General features: G+C 59.9%; 3 protein-coding genes across 3 annotated transcripts; all 3 read right to left on the reverse strand.

Annotated features, from left to right (window-relative positions):
- Nucleotides 1-664: 664 nt before the first annotated feature.
- On the reverse strand, nucleotides 665-5057 carry LOC130148847 (protein enabled homolog). The gene is made up of 7 exons (XM_056337928.1): nucleotides 4701-5057; nucleotides 4001-4075; nucleotides 3728-3796; nucleotides 3538-3636; nucleotides 2440-2502; nucleotides 1833-2007; nucleotides 665-1463 (listed from the first exon to the last, which is right to left on the reverse strand). The coding sequence occupies exons 1-7, from the start codon at nucleotides 4816-4818 to the stop codon at nucleotides 974-976; spliced, it is 1089 nt and encodes a 362-aa protein (XP_056193903.1). The 5' UTR covers nucleotides 4819-5057; the 3' UTR covers nucleotides 665-973.
- Nucleotides 5058-7814: 2757 nt separating this feature from the next.
- Nucleotides 7815-12103, reverse strand: LOC130149082 (protein enabled homolog). Its single transcript, XM_056338353.1, has 7 exons — nucleotides 11847-12103; nucleotides 11147-11221; nucleotides 10874-10942; nucleotides 10684-10782; nucleotides 9586-9648; nucleotides 8979-9153; nucleotides 7815-8609 (listed from the first exon to the last, which is right to left on the reverse strand). Exons 1-7 carry the CDS (start codon nucleotides 11962-11964, stop codon nucleotides 8120-8122), a joined length of 1089 nt encoding a protein of 362 aa, XP_056194328.1. The 5' UTR covers nucleotides 11965-12103; the 3' UTR covers nucleotides 7815-8119.
- A 2852-nt stretch (nucleotides 12104-14955) lies between these two features.
- Nucleotides 14956-19728, reverse strand: LOC130148955 (protein enabled homolog). The gene is made up of 8 exons (XM_056338123.1): nucleotides 19447-19728; nucleotides 18991-19062; nucleotides 18291-18365; nucleotides 18018-18086; nucleotides 17828-17926; nucleotides 16730-16792; nucleotides 16123-16297; nucleotides 14956-15753 (listed from the first exon to the last, which is right to left on the reverse strand). Exons 1-8 carry the CDS (start codon nucleotides 19559-19561, stop codon nucleotides 15264-15266), a joined length of 1158 nt encoding a protein of 385 aa, XP_056194098.1. The 5' UTR covers nucleotides 19562-19728; the 3' UTR covers nucleotides 14956-15263.
- Nucleotides 19729-21033: the final 1305 nt, after the last annotated feature.

Genomic DNA, 21033 nt, shown 5'->3' on the forward strand with positions numbered 1-21033 from the left:
GATTGGAGCCTCGCTGCAGCGACGCTGGCTTTCACACCTTCTGTCACACAGTAACTGCATCACAGCGACCTCTGTGCTAATGTGGATGCTTCCAGCTCTGCAGCTGGTGGAGCAGGAGCAATGGCAGGACAATGTTCAAAACACTGTGGTCAGGCGGTCCATGTAAACGGCAGTCCCCGCCTGGTGAAAGGAGACCTCTCCCTATCTGTCCCCGACACGGGGAGCCAACACCACCTATCCTTCCCAGCTACTGTCACCACTCCTGGCAGGGCTTCTTCGTTGACACAAGGGACTCTACCACTCGGACCGGGAGCAGCCACAGGGCGCTGTTCAGCAGCGGTGCTCAGGGCTCTGTCATCTACCGCTAGTCACCACTTGCCGTGAGGTTTCTCTGCGGTCCACGCAGGAGAACCGTATCAAGAAGGAGACCTGACCACGCTTCCTGTTCTCCCAGCTCTTTAATCACTTCAGGAGCAGCCCGGATGGCATCAGAGGGTGCCTTGCGTTGTAGGAGAAAGGGGCAGGACCTGCCCCTCAGGCTAATGACCTGTTTGCAGCAGGTTGGCAGTCAGGGATGAGCTGTGGAGCAGAGCACATAGTGCCGCCATTGGGGCTTTCCCCACGAGCCCATGCCCGGCTCCTGCCTACCGACATAGTGGGCATCCACGGCTGCACCCAGGCGTGGAGCCCAGCCGGTGCTGGTGCCTCGCTTGGTTTGCTGTTGGTACCCCCTGGACACTTGTGTGACAGCCCTGTGTCACACTGTCTTTGGCGGGCAGCGGCTGAGCCCCGAAGCTGTCGGCTGGGGCTCTGTCAGTGCACCCCCAACTCCTACCCTGGTGTGGCTGCCTTCAGCCCCTGCTGTGCGGCTGGAGCAGTGAGCTCAGGGGTGTGTGGGAGTCTAAGGAGGCTCAGGGCCCTCAGGGGTCTCAGAGGGCTTGGCAGCAGTGGGAGGTCGGAGGCCTTGGAGGGCTCAAAAGTGGTGGGTGCTCGGTAGTGGCGGAGGGCTCGGTGGGCTTGGAGGTCTCAGTAGCGGTGGAGGTCTCGGAGGACGTGGGGACTGCTGCATCTGGGAGACACTTTCCTGGTTCATCTGATGCAAAGATTCCAGGAATGGGCTTGGGGGGGGCGAGGGCAAGTCCCATTTGGAGGGGTGCTGGGGGGTGCTGGTATGGCTCATCTGAAGGGCGGCCGGAGATGGGTTCGGGGGGCGTGGAGGCCGTTCCCCTTTGGCTGGGGTCTGGAGGGTGCTGGTCTGGCTCCTCTGCTGAAAGGCGGCTGCGAATGGGGGAGGCGGTCGCGGGGGCCGTGGGGAGGATGAGCGCGCTCGTTGTTCAGGCGGCAGTGTCCTCTGCTGTCTTTGGGTGCAGCTCTGAGGGGTGCTTGCGCGGCTGCTCTTGCTGTCCGGGCGGAAGCGAGAGCCATGGGTTTTCTGCTGGACTCTAGAAGCTCCAGCGACGGGCCTGTGGAGAGAGGAGGCCGCTGAGGCGCTCAGCTGCAGAGGGGGCGCACGGACTGTCCCCCACAGCACGGCCCAGAGCTGGCAAGGCTCCCCAGCACGGGCAGAGCCGCTGGCACGCCTTGGCCGACGTGGACACCCGCACCTCATGGCAGCCCCGAGCAGGGGGACTCCTCAGGGCAGGTTCGGTGGCCACCAGCCAGCGCTACTGGGCGCCTCCCTGGCTGGGGCAATCTCTTGCCCCGCTCTTTCTCGTCCTGCCCTTGCTTTTGGGCAGCCAGCGGGCTGCCACTCCGCGGCAGCCTGACTAGAAATGCTTCGTGGCTCTGAGCAGCCATCGAAGGAAACAGTGTGGGGGGAATCAACAACTCACTCTTCTTTCTTCATCCACCACCGGATGATGACACAGACCAACACTATTCCAACTGGCACGGAAAGCATGGTTGCTGCTGTGGCTATCATACAGTGCCTCCGCGCATCTTGGGGACAGAGAGGACTTGCGGTGCTTGGGGGATCATCAGCCCTTGCGGTTCTCTCGCTGATCACGTCTGTAGGAGCAATTTGAAAAGTTAGCCCGTCCTGCGCACCACTGGTAAGCGTGCAGCACAATTGATCCGGCCAGGACATTCTCTCTTTCCCCCCCGTACTGGTGCCTGGAGGCACGTTCCCACCCTTTGGGGCAGGGTGTCCCACCCAACCAAACCCAGAAGGCCAGAAGGGGAGCACAGGGGGGGCGCAGCTGCTTGAGCCTTTGAGTGACACGGACAGAAACCGTCCCTGCAGCAGGCAGTGCCACCCCAGCTCTCCCTCCCCGTGAGACAGTTCCCACACCCCAGGGGACAGACTCAGGCCTCCTCAAGTGGCACTGAAGCCTTGCCCTCCCCCTAGTGCCTTTTCTCCAGCACAGGCACCGCCTGCAGCACCTCCCAGGTTTCAGGATGTGTCTCCCACTTGGGGACCCCAGCAAGACTGCTCCGTACCTGAGCCCGGTTCATAAGCCCGATTTATCTTGCTCTGGTGGTCTTCTCCAGGCTTTGACGGCACTGCCAAAAAGCAGAGGGGGAAGGTTAAGCCTCAGCGAGTCTCAGGCACAGAGGACACAGGAGGACGGGGAGGTTCCCCCTAAGCCTCTGCCTAGTCTGGGAGTCAGGGCATCGCTGTGGACCTCGGCTCAGGGAGGGATCCCGCTCTGTGCTGCTCCTGTGCCTCTCGGCAGTCACAGCAAGCTCGGGGATGCAGCTAGAGCGGGAGGGACATTTGGCACATTTCCCATATCTGCGGAACATGGTCCCGATGCCTCGAACCCAAAACACTTTCAGCTTTGGCTGCTGCTGTGACTTGCCAGAGTGGGCACTGGGGGAAGAGCCTGCGCCTGGTTCCGACTCCACGCAACAGCCACGCCTGACCTGCTGGGGGACCAGGAAATTGCAGGCCATCTTTTGGTTTGCATTGCACATTTGGCGACGTGTAAAGCGATGCAAAATGCCTTCCTTCAAAGAGGACGGGAAGAAGCTGCAGCCAGTCCGGCCAGGGAAACAGCCCTTTCGAGAAGGGCTCCTCCGCCCTTCCCTGTAAGCACCAGCAACGGTCACGGTTGCCCCATCCCAGCTATCGGTCGGCAGACGGGAGACGCAGCACAGCCCAAGAAGCCTGCCGAACCAGCATCCCCACCGACCTCCAGCATCAGGAAAGGGCAGCCGGCGTCGCCTGGCACCTCGCTCCTGCCTGGAACTGGGCCAGTGGGCAAGCAGTGCTGCCCGTGAGCTGAACACAAGTTCAGCGCTCGCCAGGCCCTCAAATCTGCCTGCCAGCAGACGCCTGCACAAACCAGCTCCGAGCCGTAACGGCAAAACTGGGGCAGCAGCCGCCCCTGGCCCTCCGCTTGAAGCACAACTGGCAGCAGAGGCTCTGCACCATCTCTGTGGCTCACCAGCACCTGCAAGGTGGGAAACCCAGCATCGCCACAGCGAGGCTCTGAGTGATCCCTTCCCACTGCGCAGGCTACAGCGTGCCCCGACGTGCACCTCATGCCTCCACTTGCCGGGTCTCACGGCTGAGGCACAGTGAAATGTACCCACCGTGTCCTCTCTTCCATTCCTCCAGCACATGCCTTAGTTGCTCAACTAGCTCCGAGGACTCGTTTTCTCCTTCAGCTCGGTACTTTTCTATTGCAGAACCTTAACAGAAAGGACCCGATTCAGTTTCACCCAAATAAATTACAGAAAACCAGTGCTTAGCCTGTGAGGTCAGCACAGACAGACTACTCACCCCTGCGATGCCAGCCTCGCACAGCATCCCACTGCCGAGGAGCTGGACGAGTCCTTCCTACAGGCACACCTGTAACAGAACAGCCAAAGCAGCTTCCGTCATCTACTGCGGTCTACAATGGCAGGACTGGATTGCAGAAGCGGTAAGGGGACCGCGCAAGGAGACGGCACACACGTGCAGATCTCTGTCCCCACAGCTGCAGAGGCGCCCAGCAGGCTGACCTTTGGACTTTGAGCTGGCGGATCTCAAAGGGAGGAGAAAGCCATGACGTACCCATGGTGCGATCTCCCAGAGGCTCGGTCCTGGAACCCCGCTGGGAATCTGCAGCACCTTTGCCGACAGCCACGGCTGCAAAGAAGCACAGGACAGAACGGCTGCCGTGACACAGTTCAAGTTATTTCTTCAGATCAAAGTGGCAGCGAGTGCCACTCAAAGGTGGGCTTCCTCCACGGCACTCATCTCTGCCTTCCGCTCAGGAGCATGGTGCCAAGAGTTACCGTGCGCCTGCACTGGCACCATGCTGGGACGGAACGAACCACGTGCGGAGCTGCCGGGACAAAGGACTCCCTGGAGCTCACACCAGCTCCCAGCTCAACCCCAACGAGCCCGCTGGCTTGGCAGCCAGCACTGGGAGCAGCTCAGGCTCCCTGGGCCAGCAGACAGCTTTGCAAGGCAAAGCTCCACAGGGCGCATCTCTGAGCCCGGCCCGTTCCCTCTCTGCTCTCCTCCATGTCTGCGCATGGGCCACGGACGGAGCAACTTGCTCTTCGGGCGGAAAGAAGCCTAGAGGGTAGATGCAGCTTCCTCCCACTGATTTACCCGTGGGATGGCTCTCAGGCTGGAGGACAGCAACAGGCTACGAATTCGGGATGGTGTAACCCTTGGGAGGCTCTTCAGGAGAATTTCACATGAGTAAGCCCTTGCCACATTGACACAGTTTCTTCTTTCAAGGAAAGGGACATAGAGCGCTTACCTCCAGGACGCCCCAAGGGCTCCAAACCAACAGCCTGCCATGCATCTCGATAAACTTTGGCAGCATCCTCACCCAGAAGCAAGCACAGAGGGGAAATGTTGCCATTGCCTGTTGGCATCCGCTTGTGCCTTAGTGAACCGCAGGCACTGGAAGGGGCTCAGGTAGCAGCGTGGGAGCCAGACCCCGGGGAGATTGCCAGCGCTGCAGAGGGGCCTGGTGACCTCTTGGCCGGCACCTGGCAGCTCTCCAACACGCTCGTTAAGCCATGCCATGAACAAGACCCCTCAGGGAGCGTGTGGGCCAACATAGGGCCCCTGGGGGCATTCTTACCCGCACAGCTCTCACACACACAGGGGAAGCCCTCACCAGAGCGTTGAAGGGAAAAGCCACATCCACGCTTCTCGGGCAGAGGAGCCCGCTGGCCCGTGAAAGGTCGCAAATGTGCCGAGTGCTTACCTGCTTCCTGCTCTTGCCAAGGTGCAGCCCAGGCAGCCCTGGCACGTAGGGCCTCCAGGAGGAGGAGGAGGAGGAGGCAGTGCTGAATGAGGGCCATGGCTCCCTTCAGCCACATGATCCTGTGCTGCTGTCACCGCTGCTGCTGCATGTGGTGCAGTTGCGGCTGGGGGCTGAGGCGTGGGTACTTATAGCTGGTGCATCGCCGTGGAGCTCCGTGACCTCACAGCCCCACTGTCACCTCGCAGCCCCACTGTGACCTCAGGGCCGGCCCAGGCTGCATGGCAATGGCGCTCAACGGGGAGAGCCGCTGGAGCACAGCCGGGGCAGCTGCCCTCCCAGGCTGGGGAGCACGCCCCGTCGGGCAGCTCCGTCCAAGGGCTGGCACACAGTCCCACCTGGGGCTGAGCCCGCAGCTCTGCCCTCTTTTCCGGGCACTGTCACAGGGGCAGCGCGGAGCTCACAGTGCCCCAGATGACCTGGGGAGCGCAGCCAGGGCATTTCTGACCTCCTCCGGTGCTGTTAGCAACAGCTCACGAGGCTGAGGAGTGAATGATTTCAGCCTCAAGACAAGTGCCAGATCCCCTCCTGTGCGCACCTTCCTGGCTGGAGCCCGGTTTGGCGCCTTGGGGGACCCCAGGGCTAACAAGTCACGTTTGTTTGACGGGAAAGATGAAGCCTTCACTCTTCCCTTTCTCCTTCACATGAAACTTAAGGGAATACTTTCTGTTGGGGTCCTCAAAGGGCAAAGTCAATCAATAAAACAGAAAAAATATTCTCTTAAAGTATTTGACGTGCAAAAGGAAACCTTGAGAGAGCACACGGTGGGTGTATGTTGCCTGAACAACCCAGTGGCCTTCTATGGTAGGGTGAGTGCTTCGGTGGGCAAGGGAAGAGCTACGGCTGTCATCTCTCCAGGCTTCTTTGGCCTTTGATATTGTCTCTCACAGCATCCTTCTCCATCAATTGGAGAAATGTGGATCTGATGCGTGGACTGCTTGGTGGATAAGGAACTGGCTGGACAGTGCCATCCTGACGGCAGTGGTGAACAGCTCAGTGTGCGGACGGAGACTGGTGACGAGTGTGTCCCTCAGGGTCCCCTCTTGGGAGCAGTACTATTTAATAGCTTCATCAATGACATAAGGCAGTGGGATCGGGTGCACCCTCAGCAAGCTTGCAGATGACACCAAGCTGAGTGGTGCAGCTGATGCGGCTGAGCGATGGGCTGCTGTCCAGAGGGACCTGGACAGGCTGGAGAAGCGGCCCATGTGAACCTCATGAGGCTCAAGAAGGCCAGGTGCAAGGTCCTGCACCAGGGTCAGGGCAACGCCCGGTACCACTGAGAGCCGCCGTGCCAGGAAGGGCTTGGGGGTACTGGTGGATGAACAGCTGGGCATGAACCAGCAATGTGCGCTCGCAGGCCAGAAAGCCAACCGTGGCCTGGGCTGCGTCAAAAGAAGCCACCAAAATGATCGAAGGGATGGAACTCCTCTGCTCTGAAAAAAGAAAAGGCTGAGAGAGGTGGGGTTGTTCAGCCTGGCGAAGAGAAGGCTCTGGGGAGACCTGATTCTGGTCTTCCAATACTTAATGGGCGCTTATCAGAGAGACGGGGACAGAGATCTGAGCAGGGCCTGCAGCCCTAGGGAGAAGGGGCAATGGTTTGAAGCTGGAAGAGGGCAGATTAAGACTAGACACAAGGACAGCAGGTTGGGTTTTTTTTATGCTGAGGGTGGTGAAACACTGGAACAGGTTGCCCAGAGAGGTGTGGACGCCCCATCCCTGGAAACATTCAAGCTCAGCTGAGCAAAGTGATCCTGTTGAAGATGGCTGCGCTCATTGCAGGGGGGTTGGACTCAATGACCTGTAAAGGTCCCTTCCAACCCCAAACATTCCATGATCCCGTATTTCACTCTGCCTTAGCCATGAGACTCAGCAGCCAGAGGTTTTAGATGCACGTCTGGCCACGCTGTAGCCTACAAAGCGGGAAGGGATGGATTGGAGCCTCGCTGCAGCGACGCTGGCTTTCACACCTTCTGTCACACAGTAACTGCATCACAGCGACCTCTGTGCTAATGTGGATGCTTCCAGCTCTGCAGCTGGTGGAGCAGGAGCAATGGCAGGACAATGTTCAAAACACTGTGGTCAGGCGGTCCATGTAAACGGCAGTCCCCGCCTGGTGAAAGGAGACCTCTCCCTATCTGTCCCCGACACGGGGAGCCAACACCACCTATCCTTCCCAGCTACTGTCACCACTCCTGGCAGGGCTTCTTCGTTGACACAAGGGACTCTACCACTCGGACCGGGAGCAGCCACAGGGCGCTGTTCAGCAGCGGTGCTCAGGGCTCTGTCATCTACCGCTAGTCACCACTTGCCGTGAGGTTTCTCTGCGGTCCACGCAGGAGAACCGTATCAAGAAGGAGACCTGACCACGCTTCCTGTTCTCCCAGCTCTTTAATCACTTCAGGAGCAGCCCGGATGGCATCAGAGGGTGCCTTGCGTTGTAGGAGAAAGGGGCAGGACCTGCCCCTCAGGCTAATGACCTGTTTGCAGCAGGTTGGCAGTCAGGGATGAGCTGTGGAGCAGAGCACATAGTGCCGCCATTGGGGCTTTCCCCACGAGCCCATGCCCGGCTCCTGCCTACCGACATAGTGGGCATCCACGGCTGCACCCAGGCGTGGAGCCCAGCCGGTGCTGGTGCCTCGCTTGGTTTGCTGTTGGTACCCCCTGGACACTTGTGTGACAGCCCTGTGTCACACTGTCTTTGGCGGGCAGCGGCTGAGCCCCGAAGCTGTCGGCTGGGGCTCTGTCAGTGCACCCCCAACTCCTACCCTGGTGTGGCTGCCTTCAGCCCCTGCTGTGCGGCTGGAGCAGTGAGCTCAGGGGTGTGTGGGAGTCTAAGGAGGCTCAGGGCCCTCAGGGGTCTCAGAGGGCTTGGCAGCAGTGGGAGGTCGGAGGCCTTGGAGGGCTCAAAAGTGGTGGGTGCTCGGTAGTGGCGGAGGGCTCGGTGGGCTTGGAGGTCTCAGTAGCGGTGGAGGTCTCGGAGGACGTGGGGACTGCTGCATCTGGGAGACACTTTCCTGGTTCATCTGATGCAAAGATTCCAGGAATGGGCTTGGGGGGGGCGAGGGCAAGTCCCATTTGGAGGGGTGCTGGGGGGTGCTGGTATGGCTCATCTGAAGGGCGGCCGGAGATGGGTTCGGGGGGCGTGGAGGCCGTTCCCCTTTGGCTGGGGTCTGGAGGGTGCTGGTCTGGCTCCTCTGCTGAAAGGCGGCTGCGAATGGGGGAGGCGGTCGCGGGGGCCGTGGGGAGGATGAGCGCGCTCGTTGTTCAGGCGGCAGTGTCCTCTGCTGTCTTTGGGTGCAGCTCTGAGGGGTGCTTGCGCGGCTGCTCTTGCTGTCCGGGCGGAAGCGAGAGCCATGGGTTTTCTGCTGGACTCTAGAAGCTCCAGCGACGGGCCTGTGGAGAGAGGAGGCCGCTGAGGCGCTCAGCTGCAGAGGGGGCGCACGGACTGTCCCCCACAGCACGGCCCAGAGCTGGCAAGGCTCCCCAGCACGGGCAGAGCCGCTGGCACGCCTTGGCCGACGTGGACACCCGCACCTCATGGCAGCCCCGAGCAGGGGGACTCCTCAGGGCAGGTTCGGTGGCCACCAGCCAGCGCTACTGGGCGCCTCCCTGGCTGGGGCAATCTCTTGCCCCGCTCTTTCTCGTCCTGCCCTTGCTTTTGGGCAGCCAGCGGGCTGCCACTCCGCGGCAGCCTGACTAGAAATGCTTCGTGGCTCTGAGCAGCCATCGAAGGAAACAGTGTGGGGGGAATCAACAACTCACTCTTCTTTCTTCATCCACCACCGGATGATGACACAGACCAACACTATTCCAACTGGCACGGAAAGCATGGTTGCTGCTGTGGCTATCATACAGTGCCTCCGCGCATCTTGGGGACAGAGAGGACTTGCGGTGCTTGGGGGATCATCAGCCCTTGCGGTTCTCTCGCTGATCACGTCTGTAGGAGCAATTTGAAAAGTTAGCCCGTCCTGCGCACCACTGGTAAGCGTGCAGCACGATTGATCCGGCCAGGACATTCTCTCTTTCCCCCCCGTACTGGTGCCTGGAGGCACGTTCCCACCCTTTGGGGCAGGGTGTCCCACCCAACCAAACCCAGAAGGCCAGAAGGGGAGCACAGGGGGGGCGCAGCTGCTTGAGCCTTTGAGTGACACGGACAGAAACCGTCCCTGCAGCAGGCAGTGCCACCCCAGCTCTCCCTCCCCGTGAGACAGTTCCCACACCCCAGGGGACAGACTCAGGCCTCCTCAAGTGGCACTGAAGCCTTGCCCTCCCCCTAGTGCCTTTTCTCCAGCACAGGCACCGCCTGCAGCACCTCCCAGGTTTCAGGATGTGTCTCCCACTTGGGGACCCCAGCAAGACTGCTCCGTACCTGAGCCCGGTTCATAAGCCCGATTTATCTTGCTCTGGTGGTCTTCTCCAGGCTTTGACGGCACTGCCAAAAAGCAGAGGGGGAAGGTTAAGCCTCAGCGAGTCTCAGGCACAGAGGACACAGGAGGACGGGGAGGTTCCCCCTAAGCCTCTGCCTAGTCTGGGAGTCAGGGCATCGCTGTGGACCTCGGCTCAGGGAGGGATCCCGCTCTGTGCTGCTCCTGTGCCTCTCGGCAGTCACAGCAAGCTCGGGGATGCAGCTGGAGCGGGAGGGACATTTGGCACATTTCCCATATCTGCGGAACATGGTCCCGATGCCTCGAACCCAAAACACTTTCAGCTTTGGCTGCTGCTGTGACTTGCCAGAGTGGGCACTGGGGGAAGAGCCTGCGCCTGGTTCCGACTCCACGCAACAGCCACGCCTGACCTGCTGGGGGACCAGGAAATTGCAGGCCATCTTTTGGTTTGCATTGCACTTTTGGCGACGTGTAAAGCGATGCAAAATGCCTTCCTTCAAAGAGGACGGGAAGAAGCTGCAGCCAGTCCGGCCAGGGAAACAGCCCTTTCGAGAAGGGCTCCTCCGCCCTTCCCTGTAAGCACCAGCAACGGTCACGGTTGCCCCATCCCAGCTATCGGTCGGCAGACGGGAGACGCAGCACAGCCCAAGAAGCCTGCCGAACCAGCATCCCCACCGACCTCCAGCATCAGGAAAGGGCAGCCGGCGTCGCCTGGCACCTCGCTCCTGCCTGGAACTGGGCCAGTGGGCAAGCAGTGCTGCCCGTGAGCTGAACACAAGTTCAGCGCTCGCCAGGCCCTCAAATCTGCCTGCCAGCAGACGCCTGCACAAACCAGCTCCGAGCCGTAACGGCAAAACTGGGGCAGCAGCCGCCCCTGGCCCTCCGCTTGAAGCACAACTGGCAGCAGAGGCTCTGCACCATCTCTGTGGCTCACCAGCACCTGCAAGGTGGGAAACCCAGCATCGCCACAGCGAGGCTCTGAGTGATCCCTTCCCACTGCGCAGGGTACAGCGTGCCCCGACGTGCACCTCATGCCTCCACTTGCCGGGTCTCACGGCTGAGGCACAGTGAAATGTACCCACCGTGTCCTCTCTTCCATTCCTCCAGCACATGCCTTAGTTGCTCAACTAGCTCCGAGGACTCGTTTTCTCCTTCAGCTCGGTACTTTTCTATTGCAGAACCTTAACAGAAAGGACCCGATTCAGTTTCACCCAAATAAATTACAGAAAACCAGTGCTTAGCCTGTGAGGTCAGCACAGACAGACTACTCACCCCTGCGATGCCAGCCTCGCGCAGCATCCCACTGCCGAGGAGCTGGACGAGTCCTTCCTACAGGCACACCTGTAACAGAACAGCCAAAGCAGCTTCCGTCATCTACTGCGGTCTACAATGGCAGGACTGGATTGCAGAAGCGGTAAGGGGACCGCGCAAGGAGACGGCACACACGTGCAGATCTCTGTCCCCACAGCTGCAGAGGCGCCCAGCAGGCTGACCTTTGGACTTTGAGCTGGCGGATCTCAAAGGGAGGAGAAAGCCATGACGTACCCATGGTGCGATCTCCCAGAGGCTCGGTCCTGGAACCCCGCTGGGAATCTGCAGCACCTTTGCCGACAGCCACGGCTGCAAAGAAGCACAGGACAGAACGGCTGCCGTGACACAGTTCAAGTTATTTCTTCAGATCAAAGTGGCAGCGAGTGCCACTCAAAGGTGGGCTTCCTCCACGGCACTCATCTCTGCCTTCCGCTCAGGAGCATGGTGCCAAGAGTTACCGTGCACCTGCACTGGCAACATGCTGGGACGGAACGAACCACGTGCGGAGCTGCCGGGACAAAGGACTCCCTGGAGCTCACACCAGCTCCCAGCTCAACCCCAACGAGCCCGCTGGCTTGGCAGCCAGCACTGGGAGCAGCTCAGGCTCCCAGGGCCAGCAGACAGCTTTGCAAGGCAAAGCTCCACAGGGCACATCTCTGAGCCCGGCCCGTTCCCTCTCTGCTCTCCTCCATGTCTGCGCATGGGCCATGGACGGAGCAACTTGCTCTTCGGGCGGAAAGAAGCCTAGAGGGTAGATGCAGCTTCCTCCCACTGATTTACCCGTGGGATGGCTCTCAGGCTGGAGGACAGCAACAGGCTACGAATTCGGGATGGTGTAACCCTTGGGAGGCTCTTCAGGAGAATTGCACATGAGTAAGCTCTTGTCACATTGACACTGTTTCTTCTTTCAAGGAAAGGGACATAGAGCGCTTACCTCCAGGACGCCCCAAGGGCTCCAAACCAACAGCCTGCCATGCATCTCGATAAACTTTGGCAGCATCCTCACCTAGAAGCAAGCACAGAGGGGAAATGTTGCCATTGCCTGTTGGCATCCGCTTGTGCCTTAGTGAACCGCAGGCACTGGAAGGGGCTCAGGTAGCAGCGTGGGAGCCAGACCCCGGGGAGATTGCCAGCGCTGCAGAGGGGCCTGGTGACCTCTTGGCCGGCACCTGGCAGCTCTCCAACATGCTCGTTAAGCCATGCCATGAACAAGACCCCTCAGGGAGCGTGTGGGCCAACATAGGGCCCCTGGGGGCATTCTTACCCGCACAGCTCTCACACACACAGGGGAAGCCCTCACCAGAGCGTTGAAGGGAAAAGCCACATCCACGCTTCTCGGGCAGAGGAGCCCGCTGGCCCGTGAAAGGTCGCAAATGTGCCGAGTGCTTACCTGCTTCCTGCTCTTGCCAAGGTGCAGCCCAGGCAGCCCTGGCACGTAGGGCCTCCAGGAGGAGGAGGAGGAGGAGGCAGTGCTGAATGAGGGCCATGGCTCCCTTCAGCCACATGATCCTGTGCTGCTGTCACCGCTGCTGCTGCATGTGGTGCAGTTGCGGCTGGGGGCTGAGGCGTGGGTACTTATAGCTGGTGCATCGCCGTGGAGCTCCGTGACCTCACAGCCCCACTGTCACCTCGCAGCCCCACTGTGACCTCAGGGCCGGCCCAGGCTGCATGGCAATGGTGCTCAGGGGGAGAGCCGCTGGAGCACAGCCGGGGCAGCTGCCCTCCCAGGCTGGGGAGCACGCCCCGTCGGGCAGCTCCGTCCAAGGGCTGGCACACAGTCCCACCTGGGGCTGAGCCCGCAGCTCTGCCCTCTTTTCCGGGCACTGTCACAGGGGCAGCGCGGAGCTCACAGTGCCCCAGATGACCTGGGGAGCGCAGCCAGGGCATTTCTGACCTCCTCCGGTGCTGTTAGCAACAGCTCACGAGGCTGAGGAGTGAATGATTTCAGCCTCAAGACAAGTGCCAGATCCCCTCCTGTGCGCACCTTCCCGGCTGGAGCCCGGTTTGGCGCCTTGGGGGACCCCAGGGCTAACAAGTCACGTTTGTTTGACGGGAAAGATGAAGCCTTCACTCTTCCCTTTCTCCTTCACGTGAAACTTAAGGGAATACTTTCTGTTGGGGTCCTCAAAGGGCAAAGTCAATCAATAAAACAGAAAAAATATTCTCTTAAAGTATTTGACGTGCAAAAGGAAACCTTGAGAGAGCACACGGTGGGTGTATGTTGCCTGAACAACCCAGTGGCCTTCTATGGTAGGGTGAGTGCCTCGGTGGGCAAGGGAAGAGCTACGGCTGTCATCTCTCCAGGCTTCTTTGGCCTTTGATATTGTCTCTCACAGCATCCTTCTCCATCAATTGGAGAAATGTGGATCTGATGCGTGGACTGCTTGGTGGATAAGGAATTGGCTGGACAGTGCCATCCTGACGGCAGTGGTGAACAGCTCAGTGTGCGGACGGAGACTGGTGACGAGTGTGTCCCTCAGGGTCCCCTCTTGGGAGCAGTACTGTTTAATAGCTTCATCAATGACATAAGGCAGTGGGATCGGGTGCACCCTCAGCAAGCTTGCAGATGACACCAAGCTGAGTGGTGCAGCTGATGCACCTGACGATGGGCTGCTGTCCAGAGGGACCTGGTCAAGCTGGAGAAGCGGCCCATGTGAACCTCATGAGGCTCAAGAAGGCCAGGTGCAAGGTCCTGCACCAGGGTCAGGGCAACGCCCGGTACCACTGAGAGCCGCCGTGCCAGGAAGGGCTTGGGGGTACTGGTGGATGAACAGCTGGGCATGAACCAGCAATGTGCGCTCGCAGGCCAGAAAGCCAACCGTGGCCTGGGCTGCATCAAAAGAAGCCACCAAAATGATCGAAGGGATGGAACTCCTCTGCTCTGAAAAAAGAAAAGGCTGAGAGAGGTGGGGTTGTTCAGCCTGGCGAAGAGAAGGCTCTGGGGAGACCTGATTCTGGTCTTCCAATACTTAATGGGCGCTTATCAGAGAGACGGGGACAGAGATCTGAGCAGGGCCTGCAGCCCTAGGGAGAAGGGGCAATGGTTTGAAGCTGGAAGAGGGCAGATTAAGACTAGACACAAGGACAGCAGGTTGGTTTTTTTTTATGCTGAGGGTGGTGAAACACTGGAACAGGTTGCCCAGAGAGGTGTGGACGCCCCATCCCTGGAAACATTCAAGCTCAGCTGAGCAAAGTGATCCTGTTGAAGATGGCTGCGCTCATTGCAGGGGGTTTGGACTCAATGACCTGTAAAGGTCCCTTCCAACCCCAAACATTCCATGATCCCGTATTTCACTCTGCCTTAGCCATGAGACTCAGCAGCCAGAAGCTTTAGATGCACGTCTGGCCACGCTGTAGCCTACAAAGCGGGAAGGGATGGATTGGAGCCTCGCTGCAGCGACGCTGGCTTTCACACCTTCTGTCACACAGTAACTGCATCACAGCGACCTCTGTGCTAATGTGGATGCTTCCAGCTCTGCAGCTGGTGGAGCAGGAGCAATGGCAGGACAATGTTCAAAACACTGTGGTCAGGCGGTCCATGTAAACGGCAGTCCCCGCCTGGTGAAAGGAGACCTCTCCCTATCTGTCCCCGACACGGGGAGCTAACACCACCTATCCTTCCCAGCTACTGTCACCACTCCTGGCAGGGCTTCTTCGTTGACACAAGGGACTCTACCACTCGGACCGGGAGCAGCCACAGGGCGCTGTTCAGCGGCGGTGCTCAGGGCTCTGTCATCTACCGCTAGTCACCACTTGCCGTGAGGTTTCTCTGCGGTCCACGCAGGAGAACCGTATCAAGAAGGAGACCTGACCACGCTTCCTGTTCTCCCAGCTCTTTAATCACTTCAGGAGCAGCCCGGATGGCATCAGAGGGTGCCTTGCGTTGTAGGAGAAAGGGGCAGGACCTGCCCCTCAGGCTAATGACCTGTTTGCAGCAGGCTGGCAGTCAGGGATGAGCTGTGGAGCAGAGCGCGTAGTGCCGCCATTGGGGCTTTCCCCACGAGCCCATGCCCGGCTCCTGCCTACCGACATAGTGGGCATCCACGGCTGCACCCAGGCGTGGAGCCCAGCCGGTGCTGGTGCCTCGCTTGGTTTGCTGTTGGTACCCCCTGGACACTTGTGTGACAGCCCTGTGTCACACTGTCTTTGGCGGGCAGCGGCTGAGCCCCGAAGCTGTCGGCTGGGGCTCTGTCAGTGCACCCCCAACTCCTACCCTGGTGTGGCTGCCTTCAGCCCCTGCTGTGCGGCTGGAGCAGTGAGCTCAGGGGTGTGTGGGAGTCTAAGGAGGCTCAGGGCCCTCAGGGGTCTCAGAGGGCTTGGCAGCAGTGGGAGGTCGGAGGCCTTGGAGGGCTCAAAAGTGGTGGGTGCTCGGTAGTGGCGGAGGGCTCGGTGGGCTTGGAGGTCTCAGTAGCGGTGGAGGTCTCGGAGGACGTGGGGACTGCTGCATCTGGGAGACACTTTCCTGGTTCATCTGATGCAAAGATTCCAGGAATGGGCTTGGGGGGGGCGAGGGCAAGTCCCATTTGGAGGGGTGCTGGGGGGTGCTGGTATGGCTCATCTGAAGGGCGGCCGGAGATGGGTTCGGGGGGCGTGGAGGCCGTTCCCCTTTGGCTGGGGTCTGGAGGGTGCTGGTCTGGCTCCTCTGCTGAAAGGCGGCTGCGAATGGGGGAGGCGGTCGCGGGGGCCGTGGGGAGGATGAGCGCGCTCGTTGTTCAGGCGGCAGTGTCCTCTGCTGTCTTTGGGTGCAGCTCTGAGGGGTGCTTGCGCGGCTGCTCTTGCTGTCCGGGCGGAAGCGAGAGCCATGGGTTTTCTGCTGGACTCTAGAAGCTCCAGCGACGGGCCTGTGGAGAGAGGAGGCCGCTGAGGCGCTCAGCTGCAGAGGGGGCGCACGGACTGTCCCCCACAGCACGGCCCAGAGCTGGCAAGGCTCCCCAGCACGGGCAGAGCCGCTGGCACGCCTTGGCCGACGTGGACACCCGCACCTCATGGCAGCCCCGAGCAGGGGGACTCCTCAGGGCAGGTTCGGTGGCCACCAGCCAGCGCTACTGGGCGCCTCCCTGGCTGGGGCAATCTCTTGCCCCGCTCTTTCTCGTCCTGCCCTTGCTTTTGGGCAGCCACCAGGCTGCCACTCCGCGGCAGCCTGACTAGAAATGCTTCGTGGCTCTGAGCAGCCATCGAAGGAAGCAGTGTCGGGGGAATCAACAACTCACTCTTCTTTCTTCATCCACCACCGGATGATGACACAGACCAACACTATTCCAACTGGCACGGAAAGCATGGTTGCTGCTGTGGCTATCATACAGTGCCTCCGCGCATCTTGGGGACAGAGAGGACTTGCGGTGCTTGGGGGATCATCAGCCCTTGCGGTTCTCTCGCTGATCACGTCTGTAGGAGCAATTTGAAAAGTTAGCCCGTCCTGCACACCACTGGTAAGCGTGCAGCACGATTGATCCGGCCAGGACATTCTCTCTTTCCCCCCCGTACTGGTGCCTGGAGGCACGTTCCCACCCTTTGGGGCAGGGTGTCCCACCCAACCAAACCCAGAAGGCCAGAAGGGGAGCACAGGGGGGGCGCAGCTGCTTGAGCCTTTGAGTGACACGGACAGAAACCGTCCCTGCAGCAGGCAGTGCCACCCCAGCTCTCCCTCCCCGTGAGACAGTTCCCACACCCCAGGGGACAGACTCAGGCCTCCTCAAGTGGCACTGAAGCCTTGCCCTCCCCCTAGTGCCTTTTCTCCAGCACAGGCACCGCCTGCAGCACCTCCCAGGTTTCAGGATGTGTCTCCCACTTGGGGACCCCAGCAAGACTGCTCCGTACCTGAGCCCGGTTCATAAGCCCGATTTATCTTGCTCTGGTGGTCTTCTCCAGGCTTTGACGGCACTGCCAAAAAGCAGAGGGGGAAGGTTAAGCCTCAGCGAGTCTCAGGCACAGAGGACACAGGAGGACGGGGAGGTTCCCCCTAAGCCTCTGCCTAGTCTGGGAGTCAGGGCATCGCTGTGGACCTCGGCTCAGGGAGGGATCCCACTCTGTGCTGCTCCTGTGCCTCTCGGCAGTCACAGCAAGCTCGGGGATGCAGCTAGAGCGGGAGGGACATTTGGCACATTTCCCATATCTGCGGAACATGGTCCCGATGCCTCGAACCCAAAACACTTTCAGCTTTGGCTGCTGCTGTGACTTGCCAGAGTGGGCACTGGGGGAAGAGCCTGCGCCTGGTTCCGACTCCACGCAACAGCCATGCCTGACCTGCTGGGGGACCAGGAAATTGCAGGCCATCTTTTGGTTTGCGTTGGACTTTTGGCGACGTGTAAAGCGATGCAAAATGCCTTCCTTCAAAGAGGACAGGAAGAAGCTGCAGCCAGTCTGGCCAGGGAAACAGCCCTTTCGAGAAGGGCTCCTCCGCCCTTCCCTGTAAGCACCAGCAACGGTCACGGTTGCCCCATCCCAGCTATCGGTCGGCAGACGGGAGATGCAGCACAGCCCAAGAAGCCTGCCGAACCAGCATCCCCACCGACCTCCAGCATCAGGAAAGGGCAGCCGGCGTCGCCTGGCACCTCGCTCCTGCCTGGAACTGGGCCAGTGGGCAAGCAGTGCTGCCCGTGAGCTGAACACAAGTTCAGCGCTCGCCAGGCCCTCAAATCTGCCTGCCAGCAGACGCCTGCACAAACCAGCTCCGAGCCGTAACGGCAAAACTGGGGCAGCAGCCGCCCCTGGCCCTCCGCTTGAAGCACAACTGGCAGCAGAGGCTCTGCACCATCTCTGTGGCTCACCAGCACCTGCAAGGTGGGAAACCCAGCATCGCCACAGCGAGGCTCTGAGTGATCCCTTCCCACTGCGCAGGGTACAGCGTGCCCCGACGTGCACCTCATGCCTCCACTTGCCGGGTCTCACGGCTGAGGCACAGTGAAATGTACCCACCGTGTCCTCTCTTCCATTCCTCCAGCACATGCCTTAGTTGCTCAACTAGCTCCGAGGACTCGTTTTCTCCTTCAGCTCGGTACTTTTCTATTGCAGAACCTTAACAGAAAGGACCCGATTCAGTTTCACCCAAATAAATTACAGAAAACCAGTGCTTAGCCTGTGAGGTCAGCACAGACAGACTACTCACCCCTGCGATGCCAGCCTCGCGCAGCATCCCACTGCCGAGGAGCTGGACGAGTCCTTCCTACAGGCACACCTGTAACAGAACAGCCAAAGCAGCTTCCGTCATCTACTGCGGTCTACAATGGCAGGACTGGATTGCAGAAGCGGTAAGGGGACCGCGCAAGGAGACGGCACACACGTGCAGATCTCTGTCCCCACAGCTGCAGAGGCGCCCAGCAGGCTGACCTTTGGACTTTGAGCTGGCGGATCTCAAAGGGAGGAGAAAGCCATGACGTACCCATGGTGCGATCTCCCAGAGGCTCGGTCCTGGAACCCCGCTGGGAATCTGCAGCACCTTTGCCGACAGCCACGGCTGCAAAGAAGCACAGGACAGAACGGCTGCCGTGACACAGTTCAAGTTATTTCTTCAGATCAAAGTGGCAGCGAGTGCCACTCAAAGGTGGGCTTCCTCCACGGCACTCATCTCTGCCTTCCGCTCAGGAGCATGGTGCCAAGAGTTACCGTGCACCTGCACTGGCAACATGCTGGGACGGAACGAACCACGTGCGGAGCTGCCGGGACAAAGGACTCCCTGGAGCTCACACCAGCTCCCAGCTCAACCCCAACGAGCCCGCTGGCTTGGCAGCCAGCACTGGGAGCAGCTCAGGCTCCCAGGGCCAGCAGACAGCTTTGCAAGGCAAAGCTCCACAGGGCGCATCTCTGAGCCCGGCCCGTTCCCTCTCTGCTCTCCTCCATGTCTGCGCATGGGCCATGGACGGAGCAACTTGCTCTTCGGGCGGAAAGAAGCCTAGAGGGTAGATGCAGCTTCCTCCCACTGATTTACCCGTGGGATGGCTCTCAGGCTGGAGGACAGCAACGGGCTACGAATTCGGGATGGTGTAACCCTTGGGAGGCTCTTCAGGAGAATTGCACATGAGTAAGCTCTTGTCACATTGACACTGTTTCTTCTTTCAAGGAAAGGGACATAGAGCGCTTACCTGCAGGATGCCCCAAGGGCTCCAAACCAACAGCCTGCCATGCATCTCGATAAACTTTGGCAGCATCCTCACCTAGAAGCAAGCACAGAGGGGAAATGTTGCCATTGCCTGTTGGCATCCGCTTGTGCCTTAGTGAACCGCAGGCACTGGAAGGGGCTCAGGTAGCAGCGTGGGAGCCAGACCCCGGGGAGATTGCCAGCGCTGCAGAGGGGCCTGGTGACCTCTTGGCCGGCACCTGGCAGCTCTCCAACACGCTCGTTAAGCCATGCCATGAACAAGACCCCTCAGGGAGCGTGTGGGCCAACATAGGGCCCCTGGGGGCATTCTTACCCGCACAGCTCTCACACACACAGGGGAAGCCCTCACCAAAGCGCTCGAGGGAAAAGCCACATCCACGCTTCTCGGGCAGAGGAGCCCGCTGGCCCGTGAAAGGTCGCAAATGTGCCGAGTGCTTACCTGCTTCCTGCTCTTGCCAAGGTGCAGCCCAGGCAGCCCTGGCACGTAGGGCCTCCAGGAGGAGGAGGAGGAGGAGGCAGTGCTGAATGAGGGCCATGGCTCCCTTCAGCCACATGATCCTGTGCTGCTGTCACCGCTGCTGCTGCATGTGGTGCAGTTGCGGCTGGGGGCTGAGGCGTGGGTACTTATAGCTGGTGCATCGCCGTGGAGCTCCGTGACCTCACAGCCCCACTGTCACCTCGCAGCCCCACTGTGACCTCAGGGCCGGCCCAGGCTGCATGGCAACGGTGCTCAGGGGGAGAGCCACTGGAGCACAGCCGGGGCAGCTGCCCTCCCAGGCTGGGGAGCACGCCCCGTCGGGCAGCTCCGTCCAAGGGCTGGCACACAGTCCCACCTGGGGCTGAGCCCGCAGCTCTGCCCTCTTTTCCGGGCACTGTCACAGGGGCAGTGCGGAGCTCACAGTGCCCCAGATGACCTGGGGAGCGCAGCCAGGGCATTTCTGACCTCCTCCGGTGCTGTTAGCAACAGCTCACGAGGCTGAGGAGTGAATGATTTCAGCCTCAAGACAAGTGCCAGATCCCCTCCTGTGCGCACCTTCCCGGCTGGAGCCCGGTTTGGCGCCTTGGGGGACCCCAGGGCTAACAAGTCACGTTTGTTTGACGGGAAAGATGAAGCCTTCACTCTTCCCTTTCTCCTTCACGTGAAACTTAAGGGAATACTTTCTGTTGGGGTCCTCAAAGGGCAAAGTCAATCAATAAAACAGAAAAAATATTCTCTTAAAGTATTTGACGTGCAAAAGGAAACCTTGAGAGAGCACACGGTGGGTGTATGTTGCCTGAACAACCCAGTGGCCTTCTATGGTAGGGTGAGTGCCTCGGTGGGCAAGGGAAGAGCTACGGCTGTCGTCTCTCCAGGCTTCTTTGGCCTTTGATATTGTCTCTCACAGCATCCTTCTCCATCAATTGGAGAAATGTGGATCTGATGCGTGGACTGCTTGGTGGATAAGGAACTGGCTGGACAGTGCCATCCTGACGGCAGTGGTGAACAGCTCAGTGTGCGGACGGAGACTGGTGACGAGTGTGTCACTCAGGGTCCCCTCTTGGGAGCAGTACTGTTTAATAGCTTCATCAATGACATAAGGCAGTGGGATCGGGTGCACCCTCAGCAAGCTTGCAGATGACACCAAGCTGAGTGGTGCAGCTGATGCGCCTGAGCGATGGGCTGCTGTCCAGAGGGACCTGGTCAAGCTGGAGAAGCGGCCCATGTGAACCTCATGAGGCTCAAGAAGGCCAGGTGCAAGGTCCTGCACCAGGGTCAGGGCAACGCCCGGTACCACTGAGAGCCGCCCTGCCAGGAAGGGCTTGGGGGTACTGGTGGATGAACAGCTGGGCATGAACCAGCAATGTGCGCTCGCAGGCCAGAAAGCCAACCGTGGCCTGGGCTGCATCAAAAGAAGCCACCAAAAAGGTCGAAGGGATGGAACTCCTCTGCTCTGAAAAAAGAAAAGGCTGAGAGAGGTGGGGTTGTTCAGCCTGGCGAAGAGAAGGCTCTGGGGAGACCTGATTCTGGTCTTCCAATACTTAATGG

This window comes from Falco biarmicus, chromosome 4 (genome assembly GCF_023638135.1).
Source record: "Falco biarmicus isolate bFalBia1 chromosome 4, bFalBia1.pri, whole genome shotgun sequence".
NCBI classification, from domain to species: domain Eukaryota; kingdom Metazoa; phylum Chordata; class Aves; order Falconiformes; family Falconidae; genus Falco; species Falco biarmicus.

Excerpts from the sequence above, each read along its gene's own strand:
- LOC130148847 (XM_056337928.1), bottom strand. The coding sequence starts at position 4,818 with ATGCCAACAGGCAATGGCAACATTTCCCCTCTGTGCTTGCTTCTGGGT. Across the intron at positions 3,797-4,000 it reads TCTGGGAGATCGCACCATGG|GTGTGCCTGTAGGAAGGACT; the intron begins GTACGTCATGGC and ends GTTCTGTTACAG. Across the intron at positions 3,637-3,727 it reads GCGAGGCTGGCATCGCAGGG|GTTCTGCAATAGAAAAGTAC; the intron begins GTGAGTAGTCTG and ends CTTTCTGTTAAG.
- LOC130149082 (XM_056338353.1), bottom strand. The coding sequence starts at position 11,964 with ATGCCAACAGGCAATGGCAACATTTCCCCTCTGTGCTTGCTTCTAGGT. Across the intron at positions 11,222-11,846 it reads GCCCTTGGGGCGTCCTGGAG|CCGTGGCTGTCGGCAAAGGT; the intron begins GTAAGCGCTCTA and ends GCTTCTTTGCAG. Across the intron at positions 10,783-10,873 it reads GCGAGGCTGGCATCGCAGGG|GTTCTGCAATAGAAAAGTAC; the intron begins GTGAGTAGTCTG and ends CTTTCTGTTAAG.
- LOC130148955 (XM_056338123.1), bottom strand. The coding sequence starts at position 19,561 with ATGTGGCTGAAGGGAGCCATGGCCCTCATTCAGCACTGCCTCCTCCTC. Across the intron at positions 18,087-18,290 it reads TCTGGGAGATCGCACCATGG|GTGTGCCTGTAGGAAGGACT; the intron begins GTACGTCATGGC and ends GTTCTGTTACAG. Across the intron at positions 17,927-18,017 it reads GCGAGGCTGGCATCGCAGGG|GTTCTGCAATAGAAAAGTAC; the intron begins GTGAGTAGTCTG and ends CTTTCTGTTAAG.